General features: G+C 34.8%; 1 protein-coding gene across 6 annotated transcripts in view; it reads left to right on the top strand.

Annotated features, from left to right (window-relative positions):
* LOC107317605 (BEN domain-containing protein 5-like) overlaps positions 1-17,938 on the top strand; it is an 801,512-nt gene that overhangs the window by 8,265 nt on the left and 775,309 nt on the right. For all 6 annotated transcript variants that reach the window (XM_015870495.2, XM_015870494.2, XM_015870491.2 and 3 more), the window contains exon 2: positions 6,755-6,877. In XM_015870495.2, coding sequence (XP_015725981.1) covers positions 6,755-6,877 — 123 coding nt within the window. The remainder of the gene's footprint in view (positions 1-6,754; positions 6,878-17,938) is intronic.

Genomic DNA, 17,938 nt, shown 5'->3' with positions numbered 1-17,938 from the left:
GCGGATAGTGGAACCATGTATCTGCAGGTTGTCCCCTTCCTTTTCTTTCACTTCTTCCATCTTCCCCATGTTACTACATAAATATGTGCATAAAAAACTCTTGTCTTGTGTGTGTTTTTTCCCCCCCAGAATTATGCAACATGGGAAATGTTCACTGCATTTTAAGAAGCTCATCCTCCAACTTCTTTCTCCAGTTTTGTGGATAGTATAACAGGCTTTTGATCTTACCTGATATTCTCTACTGACTGTATTTCCAAACCCTGACATTGTATGCATATTTTGACTCAGTATTTTTTGCAGGTAGTGGGCAGTCTTTGTCTTTGGGAAACCAGCTCTTTATACATTTCAAAAATGCACAAGATCCTGAGAAAGAAACCTGTAGTACGACACAGGGCATCAGCTTTAGCTCTTTAGTTTCCCCCGTATCATTGAATCCTCATTTCCTCTTCCTTGGTAGGAAATGTCCCCTCCTTCCTCTAATCTTTTGCGGGTCTAGAACTTGAATTCCTATATAGTCTTCAACTGGCATTTCATCATTCCCATTATTCATATGTAGACCTAATTCTCTGAGTCACCTCTTATATTCCAGAAAGGATGAACTTTCTCAAACAACTGCCTTTTATCGGAAGCTGAGTTCTGTGCCTATTATTTACTCCTTTCTCTGCTAGTGGGATATGTTTGTGATGCATCACAATTTTCCTTACAATTTATATGTTTTATGCTTTTATTTGGTCTGGTTTTTTGTTTAATGAAGTATTGCTACTATAGCAACTGTAGCATCATGCGATACTTTGATATTATCAAATGCCAAATACTTGTTAAAGAATAGATCAGGGTATCAGATGAAATTCACTGTTTCTTTCAGTGTTTCTAAATAAACATATTTTTTTCAGTGAACATATTTAGCACTTAATTTTTTCAGCATTTTTTTCCTTAATGGTGATGAGTGTTCTAGTGGGGAGGTTAGAAATTGTAAGTACAGTAAAAAGAGTAATGGATATTATTTTTTTTCCTTGTTTTACTGCATTTGAAACACAACTTGTATCTTTTTTCTTCTTTTATTTAGGAAAACTCTTCATACCTTATTGGATATTCTTGGTTTCACTAAAGGGATACAAAAAATTCAGTTTCCATTTACATCTGACAGGAATATATATCCTTGGATACCGTCCATGTCTAGATAATAAATAAGTATTCTTGAGGTAAATAATGAAGTCACACTTTTAGGTTCAAGAGTGCAAACAAATATTACCTATAAAACAAACAAACAAATAAAAGCCATATTCTCTTCTCCTAGAAACTCATAAGGTATTACAAGTATTACAAGTATCTGGAAATGAGAGATCAATATTGAAGGCCAGATGTTATCTTTAGTTTTCTTCATCTGGTTTCAGAAAGGACGTATAAATGACCCTGGACTGATAATTGGATCTCTATCTGGATCCATTTTTTAATTTTATTTTATTTTATAGTGGGCTAGGTACTATGGATTTCTCATCATCTTTTCATGCTTAATCAGCCAGTAAGTTGACAGCTTTGTCATGGGTAAAGCACCTTTATGTACTTTTCTGTTTCTACTTCCTTTTGGGCCTCCTACTGACTGCTCAAAATGAGCCCTCGAGCAAAATGTTCTTTGCAGTGTTACCAAGCCCTTTGTACAGGCATCATATGAACATCTTCACTGATCATTGTACTTCGATGTATTTGTGTATAAGAACAAGACTTTTTCCACTCTCAGCTTGGATGCCATACCTCTGCTTAAGGATATCAGTTTGGACATACATATCAAAAGAAGCATGAGGTATTTAGGTGTACTTGGCCTTCTGACCCAAAAGAAAAAGTTAATGCTGCATTAGCCAAGGAATTGCATATAGAAGGCTAAGAGGGGTCTGTTGCTTGGTAGCCTCTGTGGAAGTAGCTTATTCAGTTGAAGTAAAAACATACAAAAATGAGAAACGAATAATGGCAATGCTTCCTTCTTATTTACACAATCTACCATACGCTTCTTCTAGTTGTTAACATGAGCTGGCAGTTTATTTTTCCTGAGTAGTTTCAGAACCTTTGCAAAACTTAGAATTTACCTGGTAATCTTTGCAAAGATTGTGTTTGTATGCGTTCATGGTTATGAATATCTTCTTAGTGTTGTGAGACAGTCTCTTGACAAGCAGTCTGTTGGTCAAACTGTGGGAGTAAAGTAGTTGAAGTGACAATTACTGTAAAGATGCTACATTTCAAATTGTGTTTCTAAATAACAATACAAGATGTTACTATTTTTTTTTTTTTAGAACTAGACCAAGCTGTGAGAGAACGTAGTATTATGACATTCTTCTTGTTCTGCTTGACCTGTAAAGCAGGCAGAGGTAACAATATGGGCATGCAGTACCTGAACACAAGACATCAAGTATGTTTGGTACCATGTAGGGTGTTTTTTCTAAAATCTTGGGATTTGTAGTCTTAATGTATTTTTTTCCTTTTCTCTTCTGATTACAGAGACAGTGAGTTATGTAAATTTCAGATTGACAATGCTATGCAGTGTGTTTAGATTCTGATGGTTATGCCCATTCCTTTCTTCAGGATGTGTGGTTGTGAAGACCAAAGCCAGTAGAACTGGAATTCCAAGTTCCTCACTGCTGCTGCCTGTAGAATTTTTAGGATAGCTGTAGAGCATTCAGAACTGGTAGCTGACATAAGTTCTACCCTATTTGGCATTACTTTAGCCATTAAGTTTCAGGAAGTCACTCAAAATAAAACAGTTTTCACAATGCATTTTTTAGACCTAATGATTTTGGTGTATGTATGGGAACTATTGCATCACAGTCTGAACTACCGATTGAGCACCTGGGGAAAGGACACAGTTTGCCCTGGGTGCAAAGGTGAAAGCAGTTCAGTTGTGTGACCACAAGGGATGGAGCCTGGCTGCACCTCTCTTAGACCTCATTTAAGGACTGACTGCCACTAGGGAAGGTTCTTTGGTTGGAGATTTCTTCTTTGGGGAGTCTTTCCTATGAGACTAGGCATTTGGTGGCAAGTGAGCACATTTCCTTTCCTTCTGAAACACCATCCTATTTGTGCTAGTCCCTTTGCTGTTACATTCTTGTATTGCCCTTCTACCACGTTAATCTTTCTGATTGTAACAGTGTGTCATTCAGGATTTAATTCCTCTTCTGAACAGAATTCAAAGTAGAATATTTAGGTTGTTTGAAACTGACTAGAAGAGCCAGCCTATGGTGGGTTCATAATCAAGGGTGAAGCAAGTTTACTTGCTTTGCTCATTTCCTGTGGAGAACGCTGGATTTCTTTTACTTATTTTTTGACTGTACGGAACAGATGAAATTAAAATAAAAATTGCCGTACTTGGAAATCAATTTGTTTGTTCATCCTGTTGTTAAGAGCGGTAACTTAACAGCAGTAGTAGTTCTCCTTTGTGATCAACAGCAAGAATCCTAATTTGGTCCTGACGACAGAATGAGCTGAGGGGTGTCTTGATGACATTCATAACGTTTAAAGAAATGCTTAGACAAAGATCAGTTGCATCTATTGGATCTTTTCATGTTGTCTTACCTTTCCACTCATTTATCCTTGTTAGGCAGTAAGCCTATTTATGAGTATGATGTGCATTTTCCAGGCAAAGTTTTGTGTCTGTTTTCATACAGCTGTGCTCTCCTCTACTTAATGTAGCATGGGGATAGCTGCTTGCTGCCATCTCCATGGGTTCTGAAGTTCATCACAGCTGGAAGTGGGTTCATTGTTTACCCAGTGCAGGGATAACTATTACTTACTTTCTTTAGAAGCTGCAGGGTATTTTTAGAAAATGTACCTAAATTTGCATGATGTTTACTATAGCAAATAATGATTTCAGCTTTGCCTAAATTAAAAAATTGTTTGCTTTACCCTCTGAGCTTGAGAGTAGTAAGAAGCTCTGGAAGTTTCCAGAGTCTTCCTGCTTGGAATCCCAGTTCCTTGTAACTGATTCTGTTTATTCTCACTATTTTGATGTGAAGCTTATCCACTATGACAATAGTGACGAATGCAGACACCCACAGACACTGTCCGGATTGTATTTTAAAAACTTGTAGAGCGACTTACAGAGATTTCATATACCTACAGATTTTATTCTTGATAGAAAATTGCCATTAAAGTTTAATACTGTGGTAAAAGTAAATCCCAGGGATTTGCTGGAGACTCCAGGTGTTTGAGATATGAAGAATTATTATAAATAGCCATGTGTCTTTCAACCTATAAGAAAAATAATTGACAAAATAAGACCTACAGTATGAGAAAATTTCTTTGCTAAGTTACTTTTGCCTTCGTTTGTCTTATCTAGCCTTTTTTTCCAAAGGACAAGTTGATCTTGAGAATAATGCGATATGTTCTTAAGTTAATTCTCTTTTTCCCCTTTCATTTTGTTTGAGATTGAAGTGCTATTGCCCTACTCCACAACGTTTGCTTATGCATCTTTGCCATCATCCAGGAGCAGCTACTTGGTGCTCCCCACTTGTGAAGGGGATGGGTCTTACAGCAGGCACCATGTTCTCACCATCTAAAGACTGTAATGTATTACAAACAACACTTACTGCACACAGACAAGTGCAAAACCATTTCTCATCTTGTAATAAAGCAGTGCAAACTCAGCTTAGGTGTTATCAGTTTAGGGAGACAGGTCAGTTCGGACATAATGTTGTGTAGTACTGTCTTAAAATGGCAGTAGTGTTATATTTCCTCATTTCATGTTCTTCTAAGTGGTATTTCCCAGCAATCTTTTAAGAATTATAAGAAGTTTATAATTTTTAATTGAGACTTGCAAGTGAGTGTTTACATAGAGGAGAAGTTCAGTCACCTTGCTGAGCTGGCTCCCTACCTCCCATCTATCACATTGGTCCTTGGCTACTCCAGCATTCTTGGGGGAGATCTGCAGGTTTTCCCTGAATGTTGCTTTGTGTTTTGGATTTGATGTGTTGGATTGCAAACAATGAATTTGATGAACCAATATGGATACACTTAATCAAAGTGGTACTGAACTGCAACTTAGGAGACAGTTTTTCTGTGGCTACTGTTATTAATTAGAGATTGCATGATTCATAGGGGTGAGTTGTGCACCACGATCATGGCCATACATATGTATGGATGCCCTGTTCAGGTCTAGTTCTGCCTCTGGTGCCACCAACCTTTAAGCAAAAGTATCAGCAATACTGCTAGACTCTGCAGATTAAAAAACATGGCTGGAAATATGGTAAAGCAAATGATTCTACACTTAAAGAAAAAAGTTACTGGTGAATTGATATCTATGGGTAAACATTCATTCTAAAGCTAATGACCTTGAGGTTGCAAATAATAATTTGGCTATAAAATAATAGTACACAGTTTTAATTTCTCAATTTTTGTATCACGAGAAAATAAGAAAAGATCTAAATTCTCTGTTCTGTTACAGGACTTCTCAAACACAGTAAGTTTCAGATTTCCTCCCTGGAAGTCTGCAAATTTATATGCCAAGTGTTGACATAGATATACATATTTTTTAATCTGGGTTTATGTACCTCTGAAAATATGGGTGTATAATGGAAGGGCTGCCAGACCCTTTAGCTGTGTTGTCACTAACACACTGATGTGATTTGTTACCTCAGCTAAGGTGTTTTGCCTCAAGAGGTGGAATACATTTATGTATGGAAAGGTCACTTTTAATTAATAAGCTGTTTTCATCATTCAGGGCAATATGAATTGCTTGTAACATTTGTGTGAAATAGCTTTCAATATAAAAATAAAACAAATTGAGCTTTATGTCACATTCATCATCACCTATAACCCATTTAAATGTCAAAAAATCAGTACAGACCAAAAGTCTATTTCTAGAAGCCTCAGTAGCCGTATTTATCACAGTGAAATAAGGTATTATCATCCCATTACTCCATCATACACCTTCTGCATGTGAAGACATAAAGTTTACTTCGAGTTTTCCCTAACACAGAGTATGGTTGTTCTATTGTTAAACATTTATGTAGTAATTAATGAAGAAAATGATGAACCAGTGTCGGAAGAATGAACAGCTAATTGTATTATTATATATCTCTTTCATTAAAATGTATAATGCAATATACAAATATTAAATTATTTTCTTCTACATCTCTCAAATGAAAAAAAATCACTGTTTTTGCATTCTTATTTGGAAACAAATTTTGCACACACTGTAATTTACTAGACAGTGTAATTTGACTGAGAGGACAAAGCTTTCAATATATACACTAATGGCATATTCTGACAAAAGTCGTGTGGTAGTGCACCAAATTTATGTCCTCATTTTATCTTGAAATAAAATATGTGTCTTTGAAATTTTTCTTTCCTCAAGTTCTTTTTTCTGTGCCTTCTTTGTTGAGAAAGCAAGGTTTGAATGTATCTCTCTTCTAGGACCCTTACATTTTCAAATGAGACTTAACTGTTTTCAGAGATTCTAGATTTACAATAAAGTGCATGAAAACAGGCAGCAGGAAAAAGATCCCATTAATGCCCATAGGAATATGCTGTGATTGGTGTTCAGTTCTAGGGAGTTGGTGCAAAGTCTTTGTATTATAGTTCCAGTCAAAGAAAGCAGATTCTGCTGAGGATTAAACTTCATTGCTTACGAGACTGTTCAACTGTGGAAATGCAAGAAATCAGGCTGTGTGGTTTGCTAGAGAAGCTTTAATGTACAATGTTGTTTTATCCAAATTCTTACTCATTTCTCTTTCATACTCATGGTTTGTTTCTGCTTTTGCTGCAACAGGTAGTGACATAGGAGGTGATGAAATCATAGCAGGGAACGTGAACAAGTACACTGTTCTCCCAGCTGGTTATTCTGGACAGCCTAAGAAAGGACATCTGGTATTTGATGCCTGTTTTGAAAGTGGTAAGCATTTTTCAGTGTTACTTTGTTGCTGAACTGTCAATATAGTAACACATACATCACTCATTTTCATAAAAAGTGTCTTTGTTTTAAAGATTGGTATTGAACTCTGTTTTACTCAGTGATTCGCTTCAGAATTTGACATAGAATTAGACTGCCCAAATGTAAGAAAGGATGTGAAGTTTATTACCTACAATATGTATTTCATTGGTTCTTTCTCTCTTACTAAATGTAGATACCTGAATGGGTTTTCTTCTAGTGTTCTATGTATTATTATACAGGTAGTATTTGTAGACAACTAATTAAAGATTCAGGATATTAGAATTATTTTTCTAATAACATTTATAAAGAGGTTAACCTGACAAAGTACCAAGCCTGTCCTTACATAGTTTAAAGAATCTTATATAAGCAAGTACATATTGTCTTCAAATACATTTCTTATTTGTGTTTCTTGTGGCTGAATTCTGTGTCTCTGAGGTTGTTGCGAGTTCTGCCTCTGATATCAATGGGAGCAGATTTAATTTTAAGGAAGCTATTTCAAATTGAAAGAGAAACTATTTTTACAAGAGTTATAGTTAGAATACTAATTGAAATAATCTTTTAAATGATGTATGTTTGAACGTGTGTGAGGGTATATAGATAATATATATGAACATATAGCTCAGTTTAAATCTTCATGTTACATATATGCTCGTCTCCAGATTTTTAGCTTACATCTATTGTTACTGGCTTACAGACCTGCAGAGTGCTGTTAAACACCATATGTACAAAAGGCATTTGGCAAGATAAACTATAGTTTCCAGCATGGTTTATGTGAGAGATGCTAGGAATGCCAAAACTGCTAGAGTGTCATGTAAAATGAGGTTTTTATGAAGAGTTCCATGCCTCAGGGTAGAATAGAGGCTGCCAGTTCCTGGATAAATATTAAACTGAGTTATTTAAATCCTTTGATTATTTTGTGTAAAAGGTGTAAATGACACAGTTACTAAACGCTACTAAATGATACTACTAAAGAGTATCGTTTCTAGTGTGTATCTCTGTAAGTTCAAACATTAACACATTTCTTAAAACATTTTGAATGCTATTTCATAACAGATATCAATTTATGAATTTTTAAATCTGAATGCAGTTCATGGAATTTGTCCATTAGCCAAGTTAAGAAATTTAGTTTATTGTATGAAGCTGCTGTGCAGTGAAAAGAAGGATCAATTGCAGCCATGACATTACATGTGAAGTAATGTGAAGAATGCCATGGTGGTTAAATTGCAATTCTTGAACAATAGAATTAATTGTAATTTGAGAATAAAGCTCTGATGTAGTTCAAAGGTAAGATTCTTAATATGACAGTTATAGCATGTGGTAGAGGCAGATGCTATATGAAATACTGTGTTTACACTGTAGCATGATGAGTCTCTGATGTTGCTTTGCATATTCAGACACCTCCAAAATAGAAATATGAATAAAATTAATAACTTCATTTATTTTTGCATGATGATGATATATTAGCAAGAATACTAATAATGCTCACTTAATTTGTAAATTCACTTTATTGTTATGTCAGCCAAATAATTGTTTACAGTAAGTTAATGGGTCAAAACAAATTAACTGATTATAGAGGATTTTATCAAATTGTTATTAAGGCAACAGTTTATCTATTCCCTACTATCAACCAAAGAGTAAAATATAGCACTTCATAGAATCATGGAATATTCTGACTTGGAAAGGACCGTCATGGATCATGGACACCAACTCCTGGCTCCACTCAGGACCACGCTGAGAGCACTGAACACCTGCAGGCTGGAGTTTTTCCTCTGGAAGTGGTTGTGGCCTGATGAAATTATGACAGGATGAAGCAAAACTGGCTGGACATTGATACCAAGGGATTAACTTGATATTTCCTTTCAAAATAAAGGCCATATTAAATGCAATTCCACAAGTGTTTTTCCTATCTTTACATTCTGTGTCACCTTGAAACATCTGGTTGATAGAACTGAAGGTTCCCTTCTAGTCTTTTCAATGACTCTTTGATGTTATATTGCAGAAATGGAAGTATGTTCCTTTTTAGAACAGAAAACATTAAACTTGTAGAAAACAGGAAAAATATTAATGCATGTAAAAGAAATCCTATTAATTATGCTTTCATTTTTTTTATAACGGCTGTCATTATTGTATTAAGTAGTGTTAGAAAGTGTGAATTTGAGGCAGGGGTGTTTCATGTAGTTTGAAAAGCAATGCCCATTTTGCTAATTTAGAAGAACCCTGTTTTTATAAAATCATAAAAAATTGAACTGAAATAGATGTGATTTCTTATTAGTCCACTCTTCTATTGAAAAGCAAAATGTACTACTCCTACTATTCCTGGCAGATATTTACCTTCCCTTCCTGTGGAGACTTTTAGTGTGGAACATTTCAATAAGAAAGCAGCAATCCACTCTGATCATGCTGCTTCCTCATTATAAGAAACTTTTCCTTTCCATGAAAGCTGTTCTCACCAAAAATGCATTAGTTTTTTCCAGTACGATAGGTACAAAAAGCAGATTATTCCTTTCTTTGACTTAGTGAAAAGCTGTTATCTTCCCTTAACCTTTCATTCCTCAGGTTAAATAACAGCTATTTTTTCAATGGTTCCTCACTGGCCATATTTTCCAAGTTTCTGATCGTTCTTTATTTCCTCTGGACTGCTTCCAGTTGTTCCTTGCCTTTCTTGACATGCAGTGATAATAGATGAACATGATACTCAGATATGCTGATGCCGATACCTTGTAGACTTTATTGCATGATATGCCTTGCAATCTATTTACTTCTATGTGACTCGGTCCAATCTTTTTCAGAATAGCATGGCACTTTTGACTTTTATTAAATTTGTGATCCTTTATACTCTCCAGATCCTTTTCAGATGAGCTTGCTAACCAGATTGTAGCTTGCACTTAACTTATTCTAGATGAATTTAATAGTAGTGAAAGAATATTTACTGTAAAATAAATAAATAATTGAAAAGGAAGAATAGAGGTTGAATCATTTATCTTATAAATAACAGATGGAGGAGTAAAGCAGAGAGAGAATATAATCAACTTGCAAATGTCTAAGGAATTTGAATGTGTGTTCCTTTAGTTCAAGCTAATGTTCTAACAACTAGAAGCTTCCTTGTTGTCTTTATTAATATTTAAGATTATGAGTCCAATAGAAACTTTTCACATTTACTTATCATTAGTGTGAAAGAGGAAAATTTAGATTTCTTGTATTCATATGTCACAATGTAATTTTTGGGTGCTGATTTTTCACAAGTAACTTGAGTTAGTTTTGGGATGGAATAGGCACACAATTATCTCTGCATAGAATTTATAAAAAGGTAATAAATGACATATTTGAAATGTATGAATTTGGGTCAGTTGTAGTTTCTTTTTTGCTATTATTCATTAAAACATTATCAAATTATCCTGCAATAATGCAGTGCTTTGTAAATGTTTCTCTTATCCTCTGCTCTGGAAAATCTGAGAATTTTGCAAAATAAAATGCTTCTAGGAAAGGATTGTGTTCACCCCTGCTATACGAAGAAGTCCTTCCTAATTGTGTTAGGCCTGGACTTTGATGCTCTTCAGGGAATCTGGCATTTTAACATCTTCAGGGCAAATCGGTATTTCAGGCCTTTTGTTTTGTGAGGATCTAAATGACTTTTAAATTCAGTTTATCTGGTTACCTGTACTATCTTGTGCTGGCTTGGAGCTTGTTATTTCTGATGGCACTGGTTTAGTCAGTAGCCTATTTGGTTTTATGGCTAGGGTTTGTTTTTATTTCCTCATTTTTGGAGATGATAAACCCTAATATCCCCAGTGTTTAAAAAGAAACTGCTTTCTTTTTTTCTTCTGGGAACTTATGTAACAGCTTTGCTTTCTTTTGCAGAAGGCAATAATTCTTGATTAATTTTACATGACTCACATGGAACCTTTCAAATCTGTTTTGCAAAGTGAACAAAGAAAACACGAAGCAAATGTCTTGGTCTTTAAAAAGTAACTGGTATTTTTATGGTGCAGATACCAGTTCAACCTTTTGTGATGAGTGCCAGTCTGATGTTCTGACTCTACAAAAGGGAGGACTTGTCAATGATCCTGAAGCATGGGAACTTCAAGGGTGTGATTATAACTTATGCAGGCTACAGAAATAATTTTTTTTATATCAGGACTCAGAAGGAAGGACCTATTTCTGATAGTGACATTATGACTTTCTTTTGAGCCCCAAAGCATGTCTGAACAGGCCAGAGTACAATGTTGTAATGTATTAGAAATAATTCGGTAGCTCTAAAATGACCACAAAACATGGAGAGATTGAAATCTACACATTTGAATTAATGTTGTCTGAGAATGCTGGTGGTGTACTGGGTTCTCTGAGTATTCAAACAGACTTCCTTGCACAATCAACTCATAAATAAGGTGAAACCTCAAGTGTGCTGGATTCTTGGAGTACTCTAGAGGGTGCCATCAGACAACATGGATGACTTGTTATTTGAAATGGTGTCTGGAGACTGTTCTAGGAGGGTACAAAGCATGGCACACCCTGGCATGTGTTCAAACTGTGTTTCTGCAGCCTTCAAGATGTCTGTATGAGATGACCTCCACTGAGGAATCACGTTGCTCACTGAACTGGTCATAGTGCTTTGGTAGGACTAAATTTCTTCTGAGCTGAGAATACATGTGTACAAGAGAGGCTTGTGGAGATTCTTTGCACAGTACAAGAAACTATTTTTCAGAGTATAGCTGTCTTTGCATCTTAGTCACAGAGGGCTTGGGAGGCAGAATAAAAATGGATATGGTTTTTTCTTCCCCTGATTTTTGATGCAGAGACCTGGCAAATGAGAATTGTTGACACTGCCAGCTATGCCTTCACAGAAGAACAAAGCAAGGAGAATTCAAGTATTGTTCCTTTTGTTTAGTATCATCTGGATTGTCAGTCTCAGTAGGAGTGTTGGTCAGTCTTTCTGGCCCTGTACATACTTCTGGATAATGACAGTGCATTCTGTCTTGACTGGAAGGATGTCACAGGGAGCACAATAAGCAGGAGTTAGTAGTAGACTGTTAGGTGTTGAATTGCAAGGACAGTTATGGCAATATATGAAGGAACAGAAAAGAAAACCCCAGTGTCCAAATCTGACAGTTTCTGCTGCTTGTGGCTCAAATTGCTTGCTTTATCATTACATTTGAGGATTGAAGGAGTAAGACTGGCTCACAGAGGTTCTTAAATCTCAGCATTCATACTGTTAAATACAGGGGCTTTTTATAAGGTTTTGAAAATACATATTTTGGCTTGTTAGTCGAATATAATGCTGTTTAAATGTTAAAAATACTGTGTTTCTTGAAATTAGAAATGAAGCTGCCGTCTGCTTTTATTCTCATTTCAACCAGAAGTGGAACTCCGCCAAGAGTCATTAAATCTTCCATCCTTTGGATGGATTCTTATTTTTTATGAAAAATGTTGTGATTGGGTAATTTGTGTATTGTGGCTTATGTTCAAAAGGTTGTAATTAAAGTTCTGTAAAATTTTAGATTCAACCTCAATTACTGTAAGCCACATATTATTATGTTGATAGATATACCACCACCTTACAGTGAATATGTTTGACAAACATTGATGTGTCTTTTCCTGCAGCTGGTTTATAAAATACTTCGTATTAGAAATCTGATAAAAATTCAGTACTGATGAAAACGTTTTTAATCATCTGGAAAAAAAATGAGACATACAATGTATTAAAAAATCCCATGTGACTGAGAAGTACCCTCCTATCATTCTTGTTAAGGTTTTAAATATCTTTCTATATTTCAAAAATAGGATAATGCACTTATAAAACATTTTACGCAACACTCAAACCTGCACTAAGTGATTGTAATTCCAGTGATCTCATTGTAGCCACTTACAGGTGTGAAATAGGCCATTAAGCTTTACCACCAAAGATATCTTTTGAACAAAAGCAAAGATAGTGTAGAATGAATTGCCCTTTGGTTGTGTCCCAGTTGCCAAGACTTGACATGTAACTTTAGGCAGGTAATGTTAGATGAAATTAATCTTATCTGTGATAACAAAATTACTCTAAATTTTGAGTTAAAGACATTTTCTGAAATGGGTTTTTTTGTTTGTATAAAGTTAAAAAAAATGGAAAGTACAATGATACAGAAGATGATGCTTTTAGTATTATGGACAAAGAAACACTGAAGTGCACCATGGGAAGCAGTTGTGTTTTGTCTATCTAATGTACTATTGTAATATACTTTCAAAATTGTCAAACAATATGATCCTGCCCATGTGTACCTATAAAGAAACAGAAATACACTAGTTAAGTTACTTTCTTCCAGCATACTTAAACCATTCCAGTAGGAGACTAAACTGCTCTTTAGAGCAAAAACTTATTTTTGTTCCAAACTTCCTATTTGGTGGTAGGCCCTCTTTAGCTAGAATTACTAGATCAGGTAGATTGTTTTGGCTTTCACTTCTATAAGAATGCTCACATGCAGTGTGGAAGCAAAATAAATGAGCACTGATACATTATAATTAGCAATGATGACTGTTTTCAGCCTACTTTTGTGGCATTGAGGTGTATCTGATTAATGAAACAGTTTATTTTAGTTATTTTCTTATTTGTTGGCAGTAATATATACCATATTTCACATAAAGATATTAAGTGGTTATTGCTTCCAGCAGGGATAATTTAACAAATGTTTCCCTCTTCTGAAAATGTCTGTTCCCAGTTCAAAGCAGTGTTATTCTATCAGAGTATCAATACTTGTGGACTACTGCAGGTTAGAAGTCACAAAATGATTAAGAACAAAAGATTGATTTAATATTTTTTTATTTTTTAATGATGACCCTGGGCATAGATTAATGGATGTAGCATGCACAAAGTGATATCAGTTAACATATATGACATTACTCAGATGTCTCAAACTCCGGAAAAAGCATGTGAATGATTTATGGAATTGGTATTAATCTCTTTCCAGTAAAAGCATTACTAAAGTTACATGGGAAATTGATGTTACTGCTGTAATGCCAAATTAATTTCTTTCTTGCTAGGTCAGCATTTCAAATGGAACTAAATATTAACCTTTTCAATATCTAAACAGAACAAGTATGGAAGACATCTTTACAAATGGAGGAGTGCTTTGTGTTGATTTCGCATCAGCTAACAAATACAGGATTAGCCAAGTATATTAACTTGGGAAAAATGGATATAAATGACTTATGGAACTAATGACAATGTGATAAGAACTACATAGTATAATAGTATTGGTAAAAATTAGAGAATTAACTGTAGTTGGTGTGCTGATATTCATTTTCAGTCAGTTTATTTGATGACCATGTTGCCTCCTTCAAGACTTAGCCTTTCCTTTCCGTCTCTTGCCGTTTTTGTATCCCCACAGCAAGTACAAACACAGAAGCGGTCGATTTGCTGTTTGACTGACCTGAAGAAGGTTGAGAATAAGCAGCTGGAAATGGATACAGAAATGTCTTAGATTGGATAATGTTAAGTTCAGAGAAGATTTTCAATATTCTCTGTTTGAGGAACAATCCAAATAGAGTTGGACTCTTTTGTTAGGAAAAGAGACAACTGACAAAGTATATATTAAAGGTGTATAAAATTGTAATTCTTGGTCAAAATGACATTGAATATTGAACAGTGGCTCCCCGTCTCTTTGTACAAAATTAAGGGCTATCAGATGGAAGCAGCAGATAACACGTGAAAGGCAAATGAATGGCAACAGTTAATTACATGTTGTTTAATTAAGTTGCGGAGCTCGTTCCTTTGTGATATTGTGGATGCTAATTTGTGTGTGTCATGCTTTCAACCAATAAAACATCTGATAAGACCAGGGAAGAAAAATCGTTTGAGAGCTACTATACACTGACACCATTTCTGGCTCAGAAGTTTCATAAGCTGCTTGTTGTAAATCGAGGGATTATTCAGAAGAGGTATCTCTAAGTGATTTAGTTCCCACTCTCTTCTCGAGGGATCCCTTTCTGGCACTGTTTCTGGGCTAGCCCTTGATCTCACATGGTAGATACATCTGGTTAAATGCTTAATCATTTTTTAGTTCATATGTTAATCTTTTACATTTGACTGTATTCTAAAAATAGATCAAAAGCCATATTCACAACATTAGCATCATTCAAAACTATAATTTGATCAGATAACTGGGAGGAAAATCTTAATGTTTCCATTCAAAATAATTTCTTACAAATGTAACAGTTGAAGATGCTTTGCTATCATTCACAGCAGTTATCCAGAAACGTCTTTGATGCAGCTCCTATCTCAAGATTTAATGCCATATATTCCTAGTAACTACTCACATACATTTACATCAAACTTTCAGATTTTGATGGTATTTTTTCTGAAATTGCCCTTTGACAGAAAATAAAGAAGATCAACAAGAAAAATATTGAATATAGAGATGATTATGACATTTTTCAGAATAAGTAGAAGAATTTTCACGTATACTGGGTTCTGAGATAAGTTTCCCAGTTGCCTTTTTCTGGCTCCATTCAAATTTTTCCAGCTGGAAAAATGATAGAGAGAAGTATAAGAAAGAATAGCAATGTCCTTGCCAGTATGAAGGAACATTACATTACATTGAGCAAATATCCTTATCTGAATGTACAATCACTGAAATAAATGCAGCTGTGTTTATTTCAGCATAATCAGATATATTTGAATATAAAATCATTGACATAAATGCAGCTGTGTTTATTTCAAACTGCACATGTTAATATGAACATGAATATAACATCAGTTAATCACTCATGAATGTATAGAGATAGGTATATACAGTGCCACAATAGAGAGGCCTGTAGCAGTTGAAAGCACAAGGGAAAAAATAAAACAGCCAGCTGAGTTTGTGATTTAACCAAGAGTACTTATAACAGCATTGGATGTGGAGATATAGAATTCTCCTAAGAAATCCCTGGATTTGAGTAAACTTTTAATTACTTGAGAAACGAACCACCATTACAGAATTTCATCTTGCTGGATTCTCAAATCAAGGGAAAATCCAGGGAAGAGCAGTGCCAGTGGAAAACAATCACTATTGTTTGCTTTATTAGGGATACTACTTCTTGCCCTTTCCCTGCTGTAGTTCTCTGCCTTCCCCGTGCTGTTTATTCTTATCTCTTCCTTTCTGAATCAGAGCTACCCAGAATTAGAATAAATCTGTAAATGTTTTTTATGCAGATGATGGTACGTACATGGATCAGAAAGAATGTCAGAATGAAGTGCCATCAGAATAGTAAATATTTAGTAGCTAGGAGGTAGTCATAAAGCTTTTTTTTCACCTGGGAGAAGGCTGAAATATTCTGCTATACTCAATAGTGGTATTTTGTTCAGTTAGTTGAAAAATCTGCATTCTTATTTCTCTTATGATGAAGACAGCAGCACAAAAGGCTTGGTTCTTGACTGCCTAGCACCTTTTGTTGTAAATTTCAGCTTTGTGAAATGAGTGCAAAGTGGTTGTGAAATGTTGTGTGCCTTGCATTAGTTTTGTATAAACCAAATGATGAATGAAATATAGGAAATTTCACATCTTATCTTATATCTACTAAAATTTGATCCATCAATGATGTTATGAAGAATAAGGAAAGGAGCTGAAACAGTGAGAACACAGTATGATTTAAAACACTTCCATCAGTTCCTGCACTCAAAGGGACGCTGTCTGTGCAGTTTAGTGCTGCCATTTCTCTGCTCTCACTGACCTTGCTCTGAGGAAAGGAATGGTCTTGGTCATATCCAGAGGTCCTTTTGAAATAATCTAGAAGTTAGTCACTTTTTTCTTTTTCTTTCTTATTGATTTATTTAAAGTTAGAATACATTTGAGGTAGTTTTTGTTCATTTCCTTCACCCTCTATGTTATTTAAAAATTCTCAGCTGCCTGCTGTTCCAAAGTTAACAATCCAAATTAAGAGCTTTACCATCTTTAGCTGCCATTGTAATGTATGAAGAGGCATAAGACTCTGAAACACATAATAGTCTGTAGTCCTGAAAGATTAGTTGTTGAAAAACATGATTCAGAAGTGGTGTTTTTATATCAGATGTCAAATTTTTATTCTCTGAATGATGCTATTTGATTTTTAACAGAAAATATTTTGCTCAGCTTAACAGTACTTTGGAAACATTTTGGATACATGTAAGGGTTTGTTTTGCATTTATTGATTCTGTTTAGTAACCTAATTGCCTTCTAGGTTTGGCCTTCAGCATGCTAATTTTGATTTAGTGTTTGTATTTCTGCAAACAATCTGGGAAGAAACCATATATTATCACAGTGTGTTCTTTAGACAGCTACTGGAATTCCAGGAACTACTACGGTACCATAATGGGAAGGTAAATTACCCTAATGCATTAAGGGTTTATTATTGTATTCTAGCAATTAGTGGTAGAATCACATCTCTGTTTCTCTCAACTAAATTTATAACTTTTTGTTCATAGAAAGTACGATTTATTCTGTTTTTTTAAAAGTGTTTATTGTTGCTACTGTACTGTAATGAATAATTTATTTCCAGTAACCTTTTCCAAGTTGGTAAATGAATGTCAAATTTCTGATATGAAAAACTTTTAATCTTTTTCATGAATATAATATAAAAAAAAACCACACACACAAAAAAACATTGAGCAAAGGAGTAATACATTTAGATTTTTTCTTTTGTTTTGGCATTTTGGTTTTCAACTTAAGAAATTATGTTAATGGTGAGTCTTGATATGTTTGAATAACAATTTTTTGGAGACTTATGTCCCTCCTTTGTCTTTATTCTTATTTGAACTTTTTTATTTGTTTGTATTAAGGTTCATTTATGCGATGCCTCTCATGTATCTTTCATGTTGCTGTTAAATTATGATAAAATATCTTCAATTCTCTAATCATATAAAAGCATGTATATACCTGCACTAAACTGACTGCCCCTTTTGTAGACATGCATATGAGGTTGCATAGCAATGGTAGCATAGGCTTAGACTAGATAAAGACTGAGATGGTTAGTTTACTTTGAGTATTGTGGTGTTACATTGCTGTCAGAATACCTGAACTGTTGTTTTATAAT

Source organism: Coturnix japonica, chromosome 8 (assembly GCF_001577835.2).
Source record: "Coturnix japonica isolate 7356 chromosome 8, Coturnix japonica 2.1, whole genome shotgun sequence".
Lineage (NCBI taxonomy): Eukaryota > Metazoa > Chordata > Aves > Galliformes > Phasianidae > Coturnix > Coturnix japonica.
The sequence above is the reverse complement of the archived record's forward strand: the minus strand, read 5'-3'. Positions and strand labels throughout refer to the sequence as shown.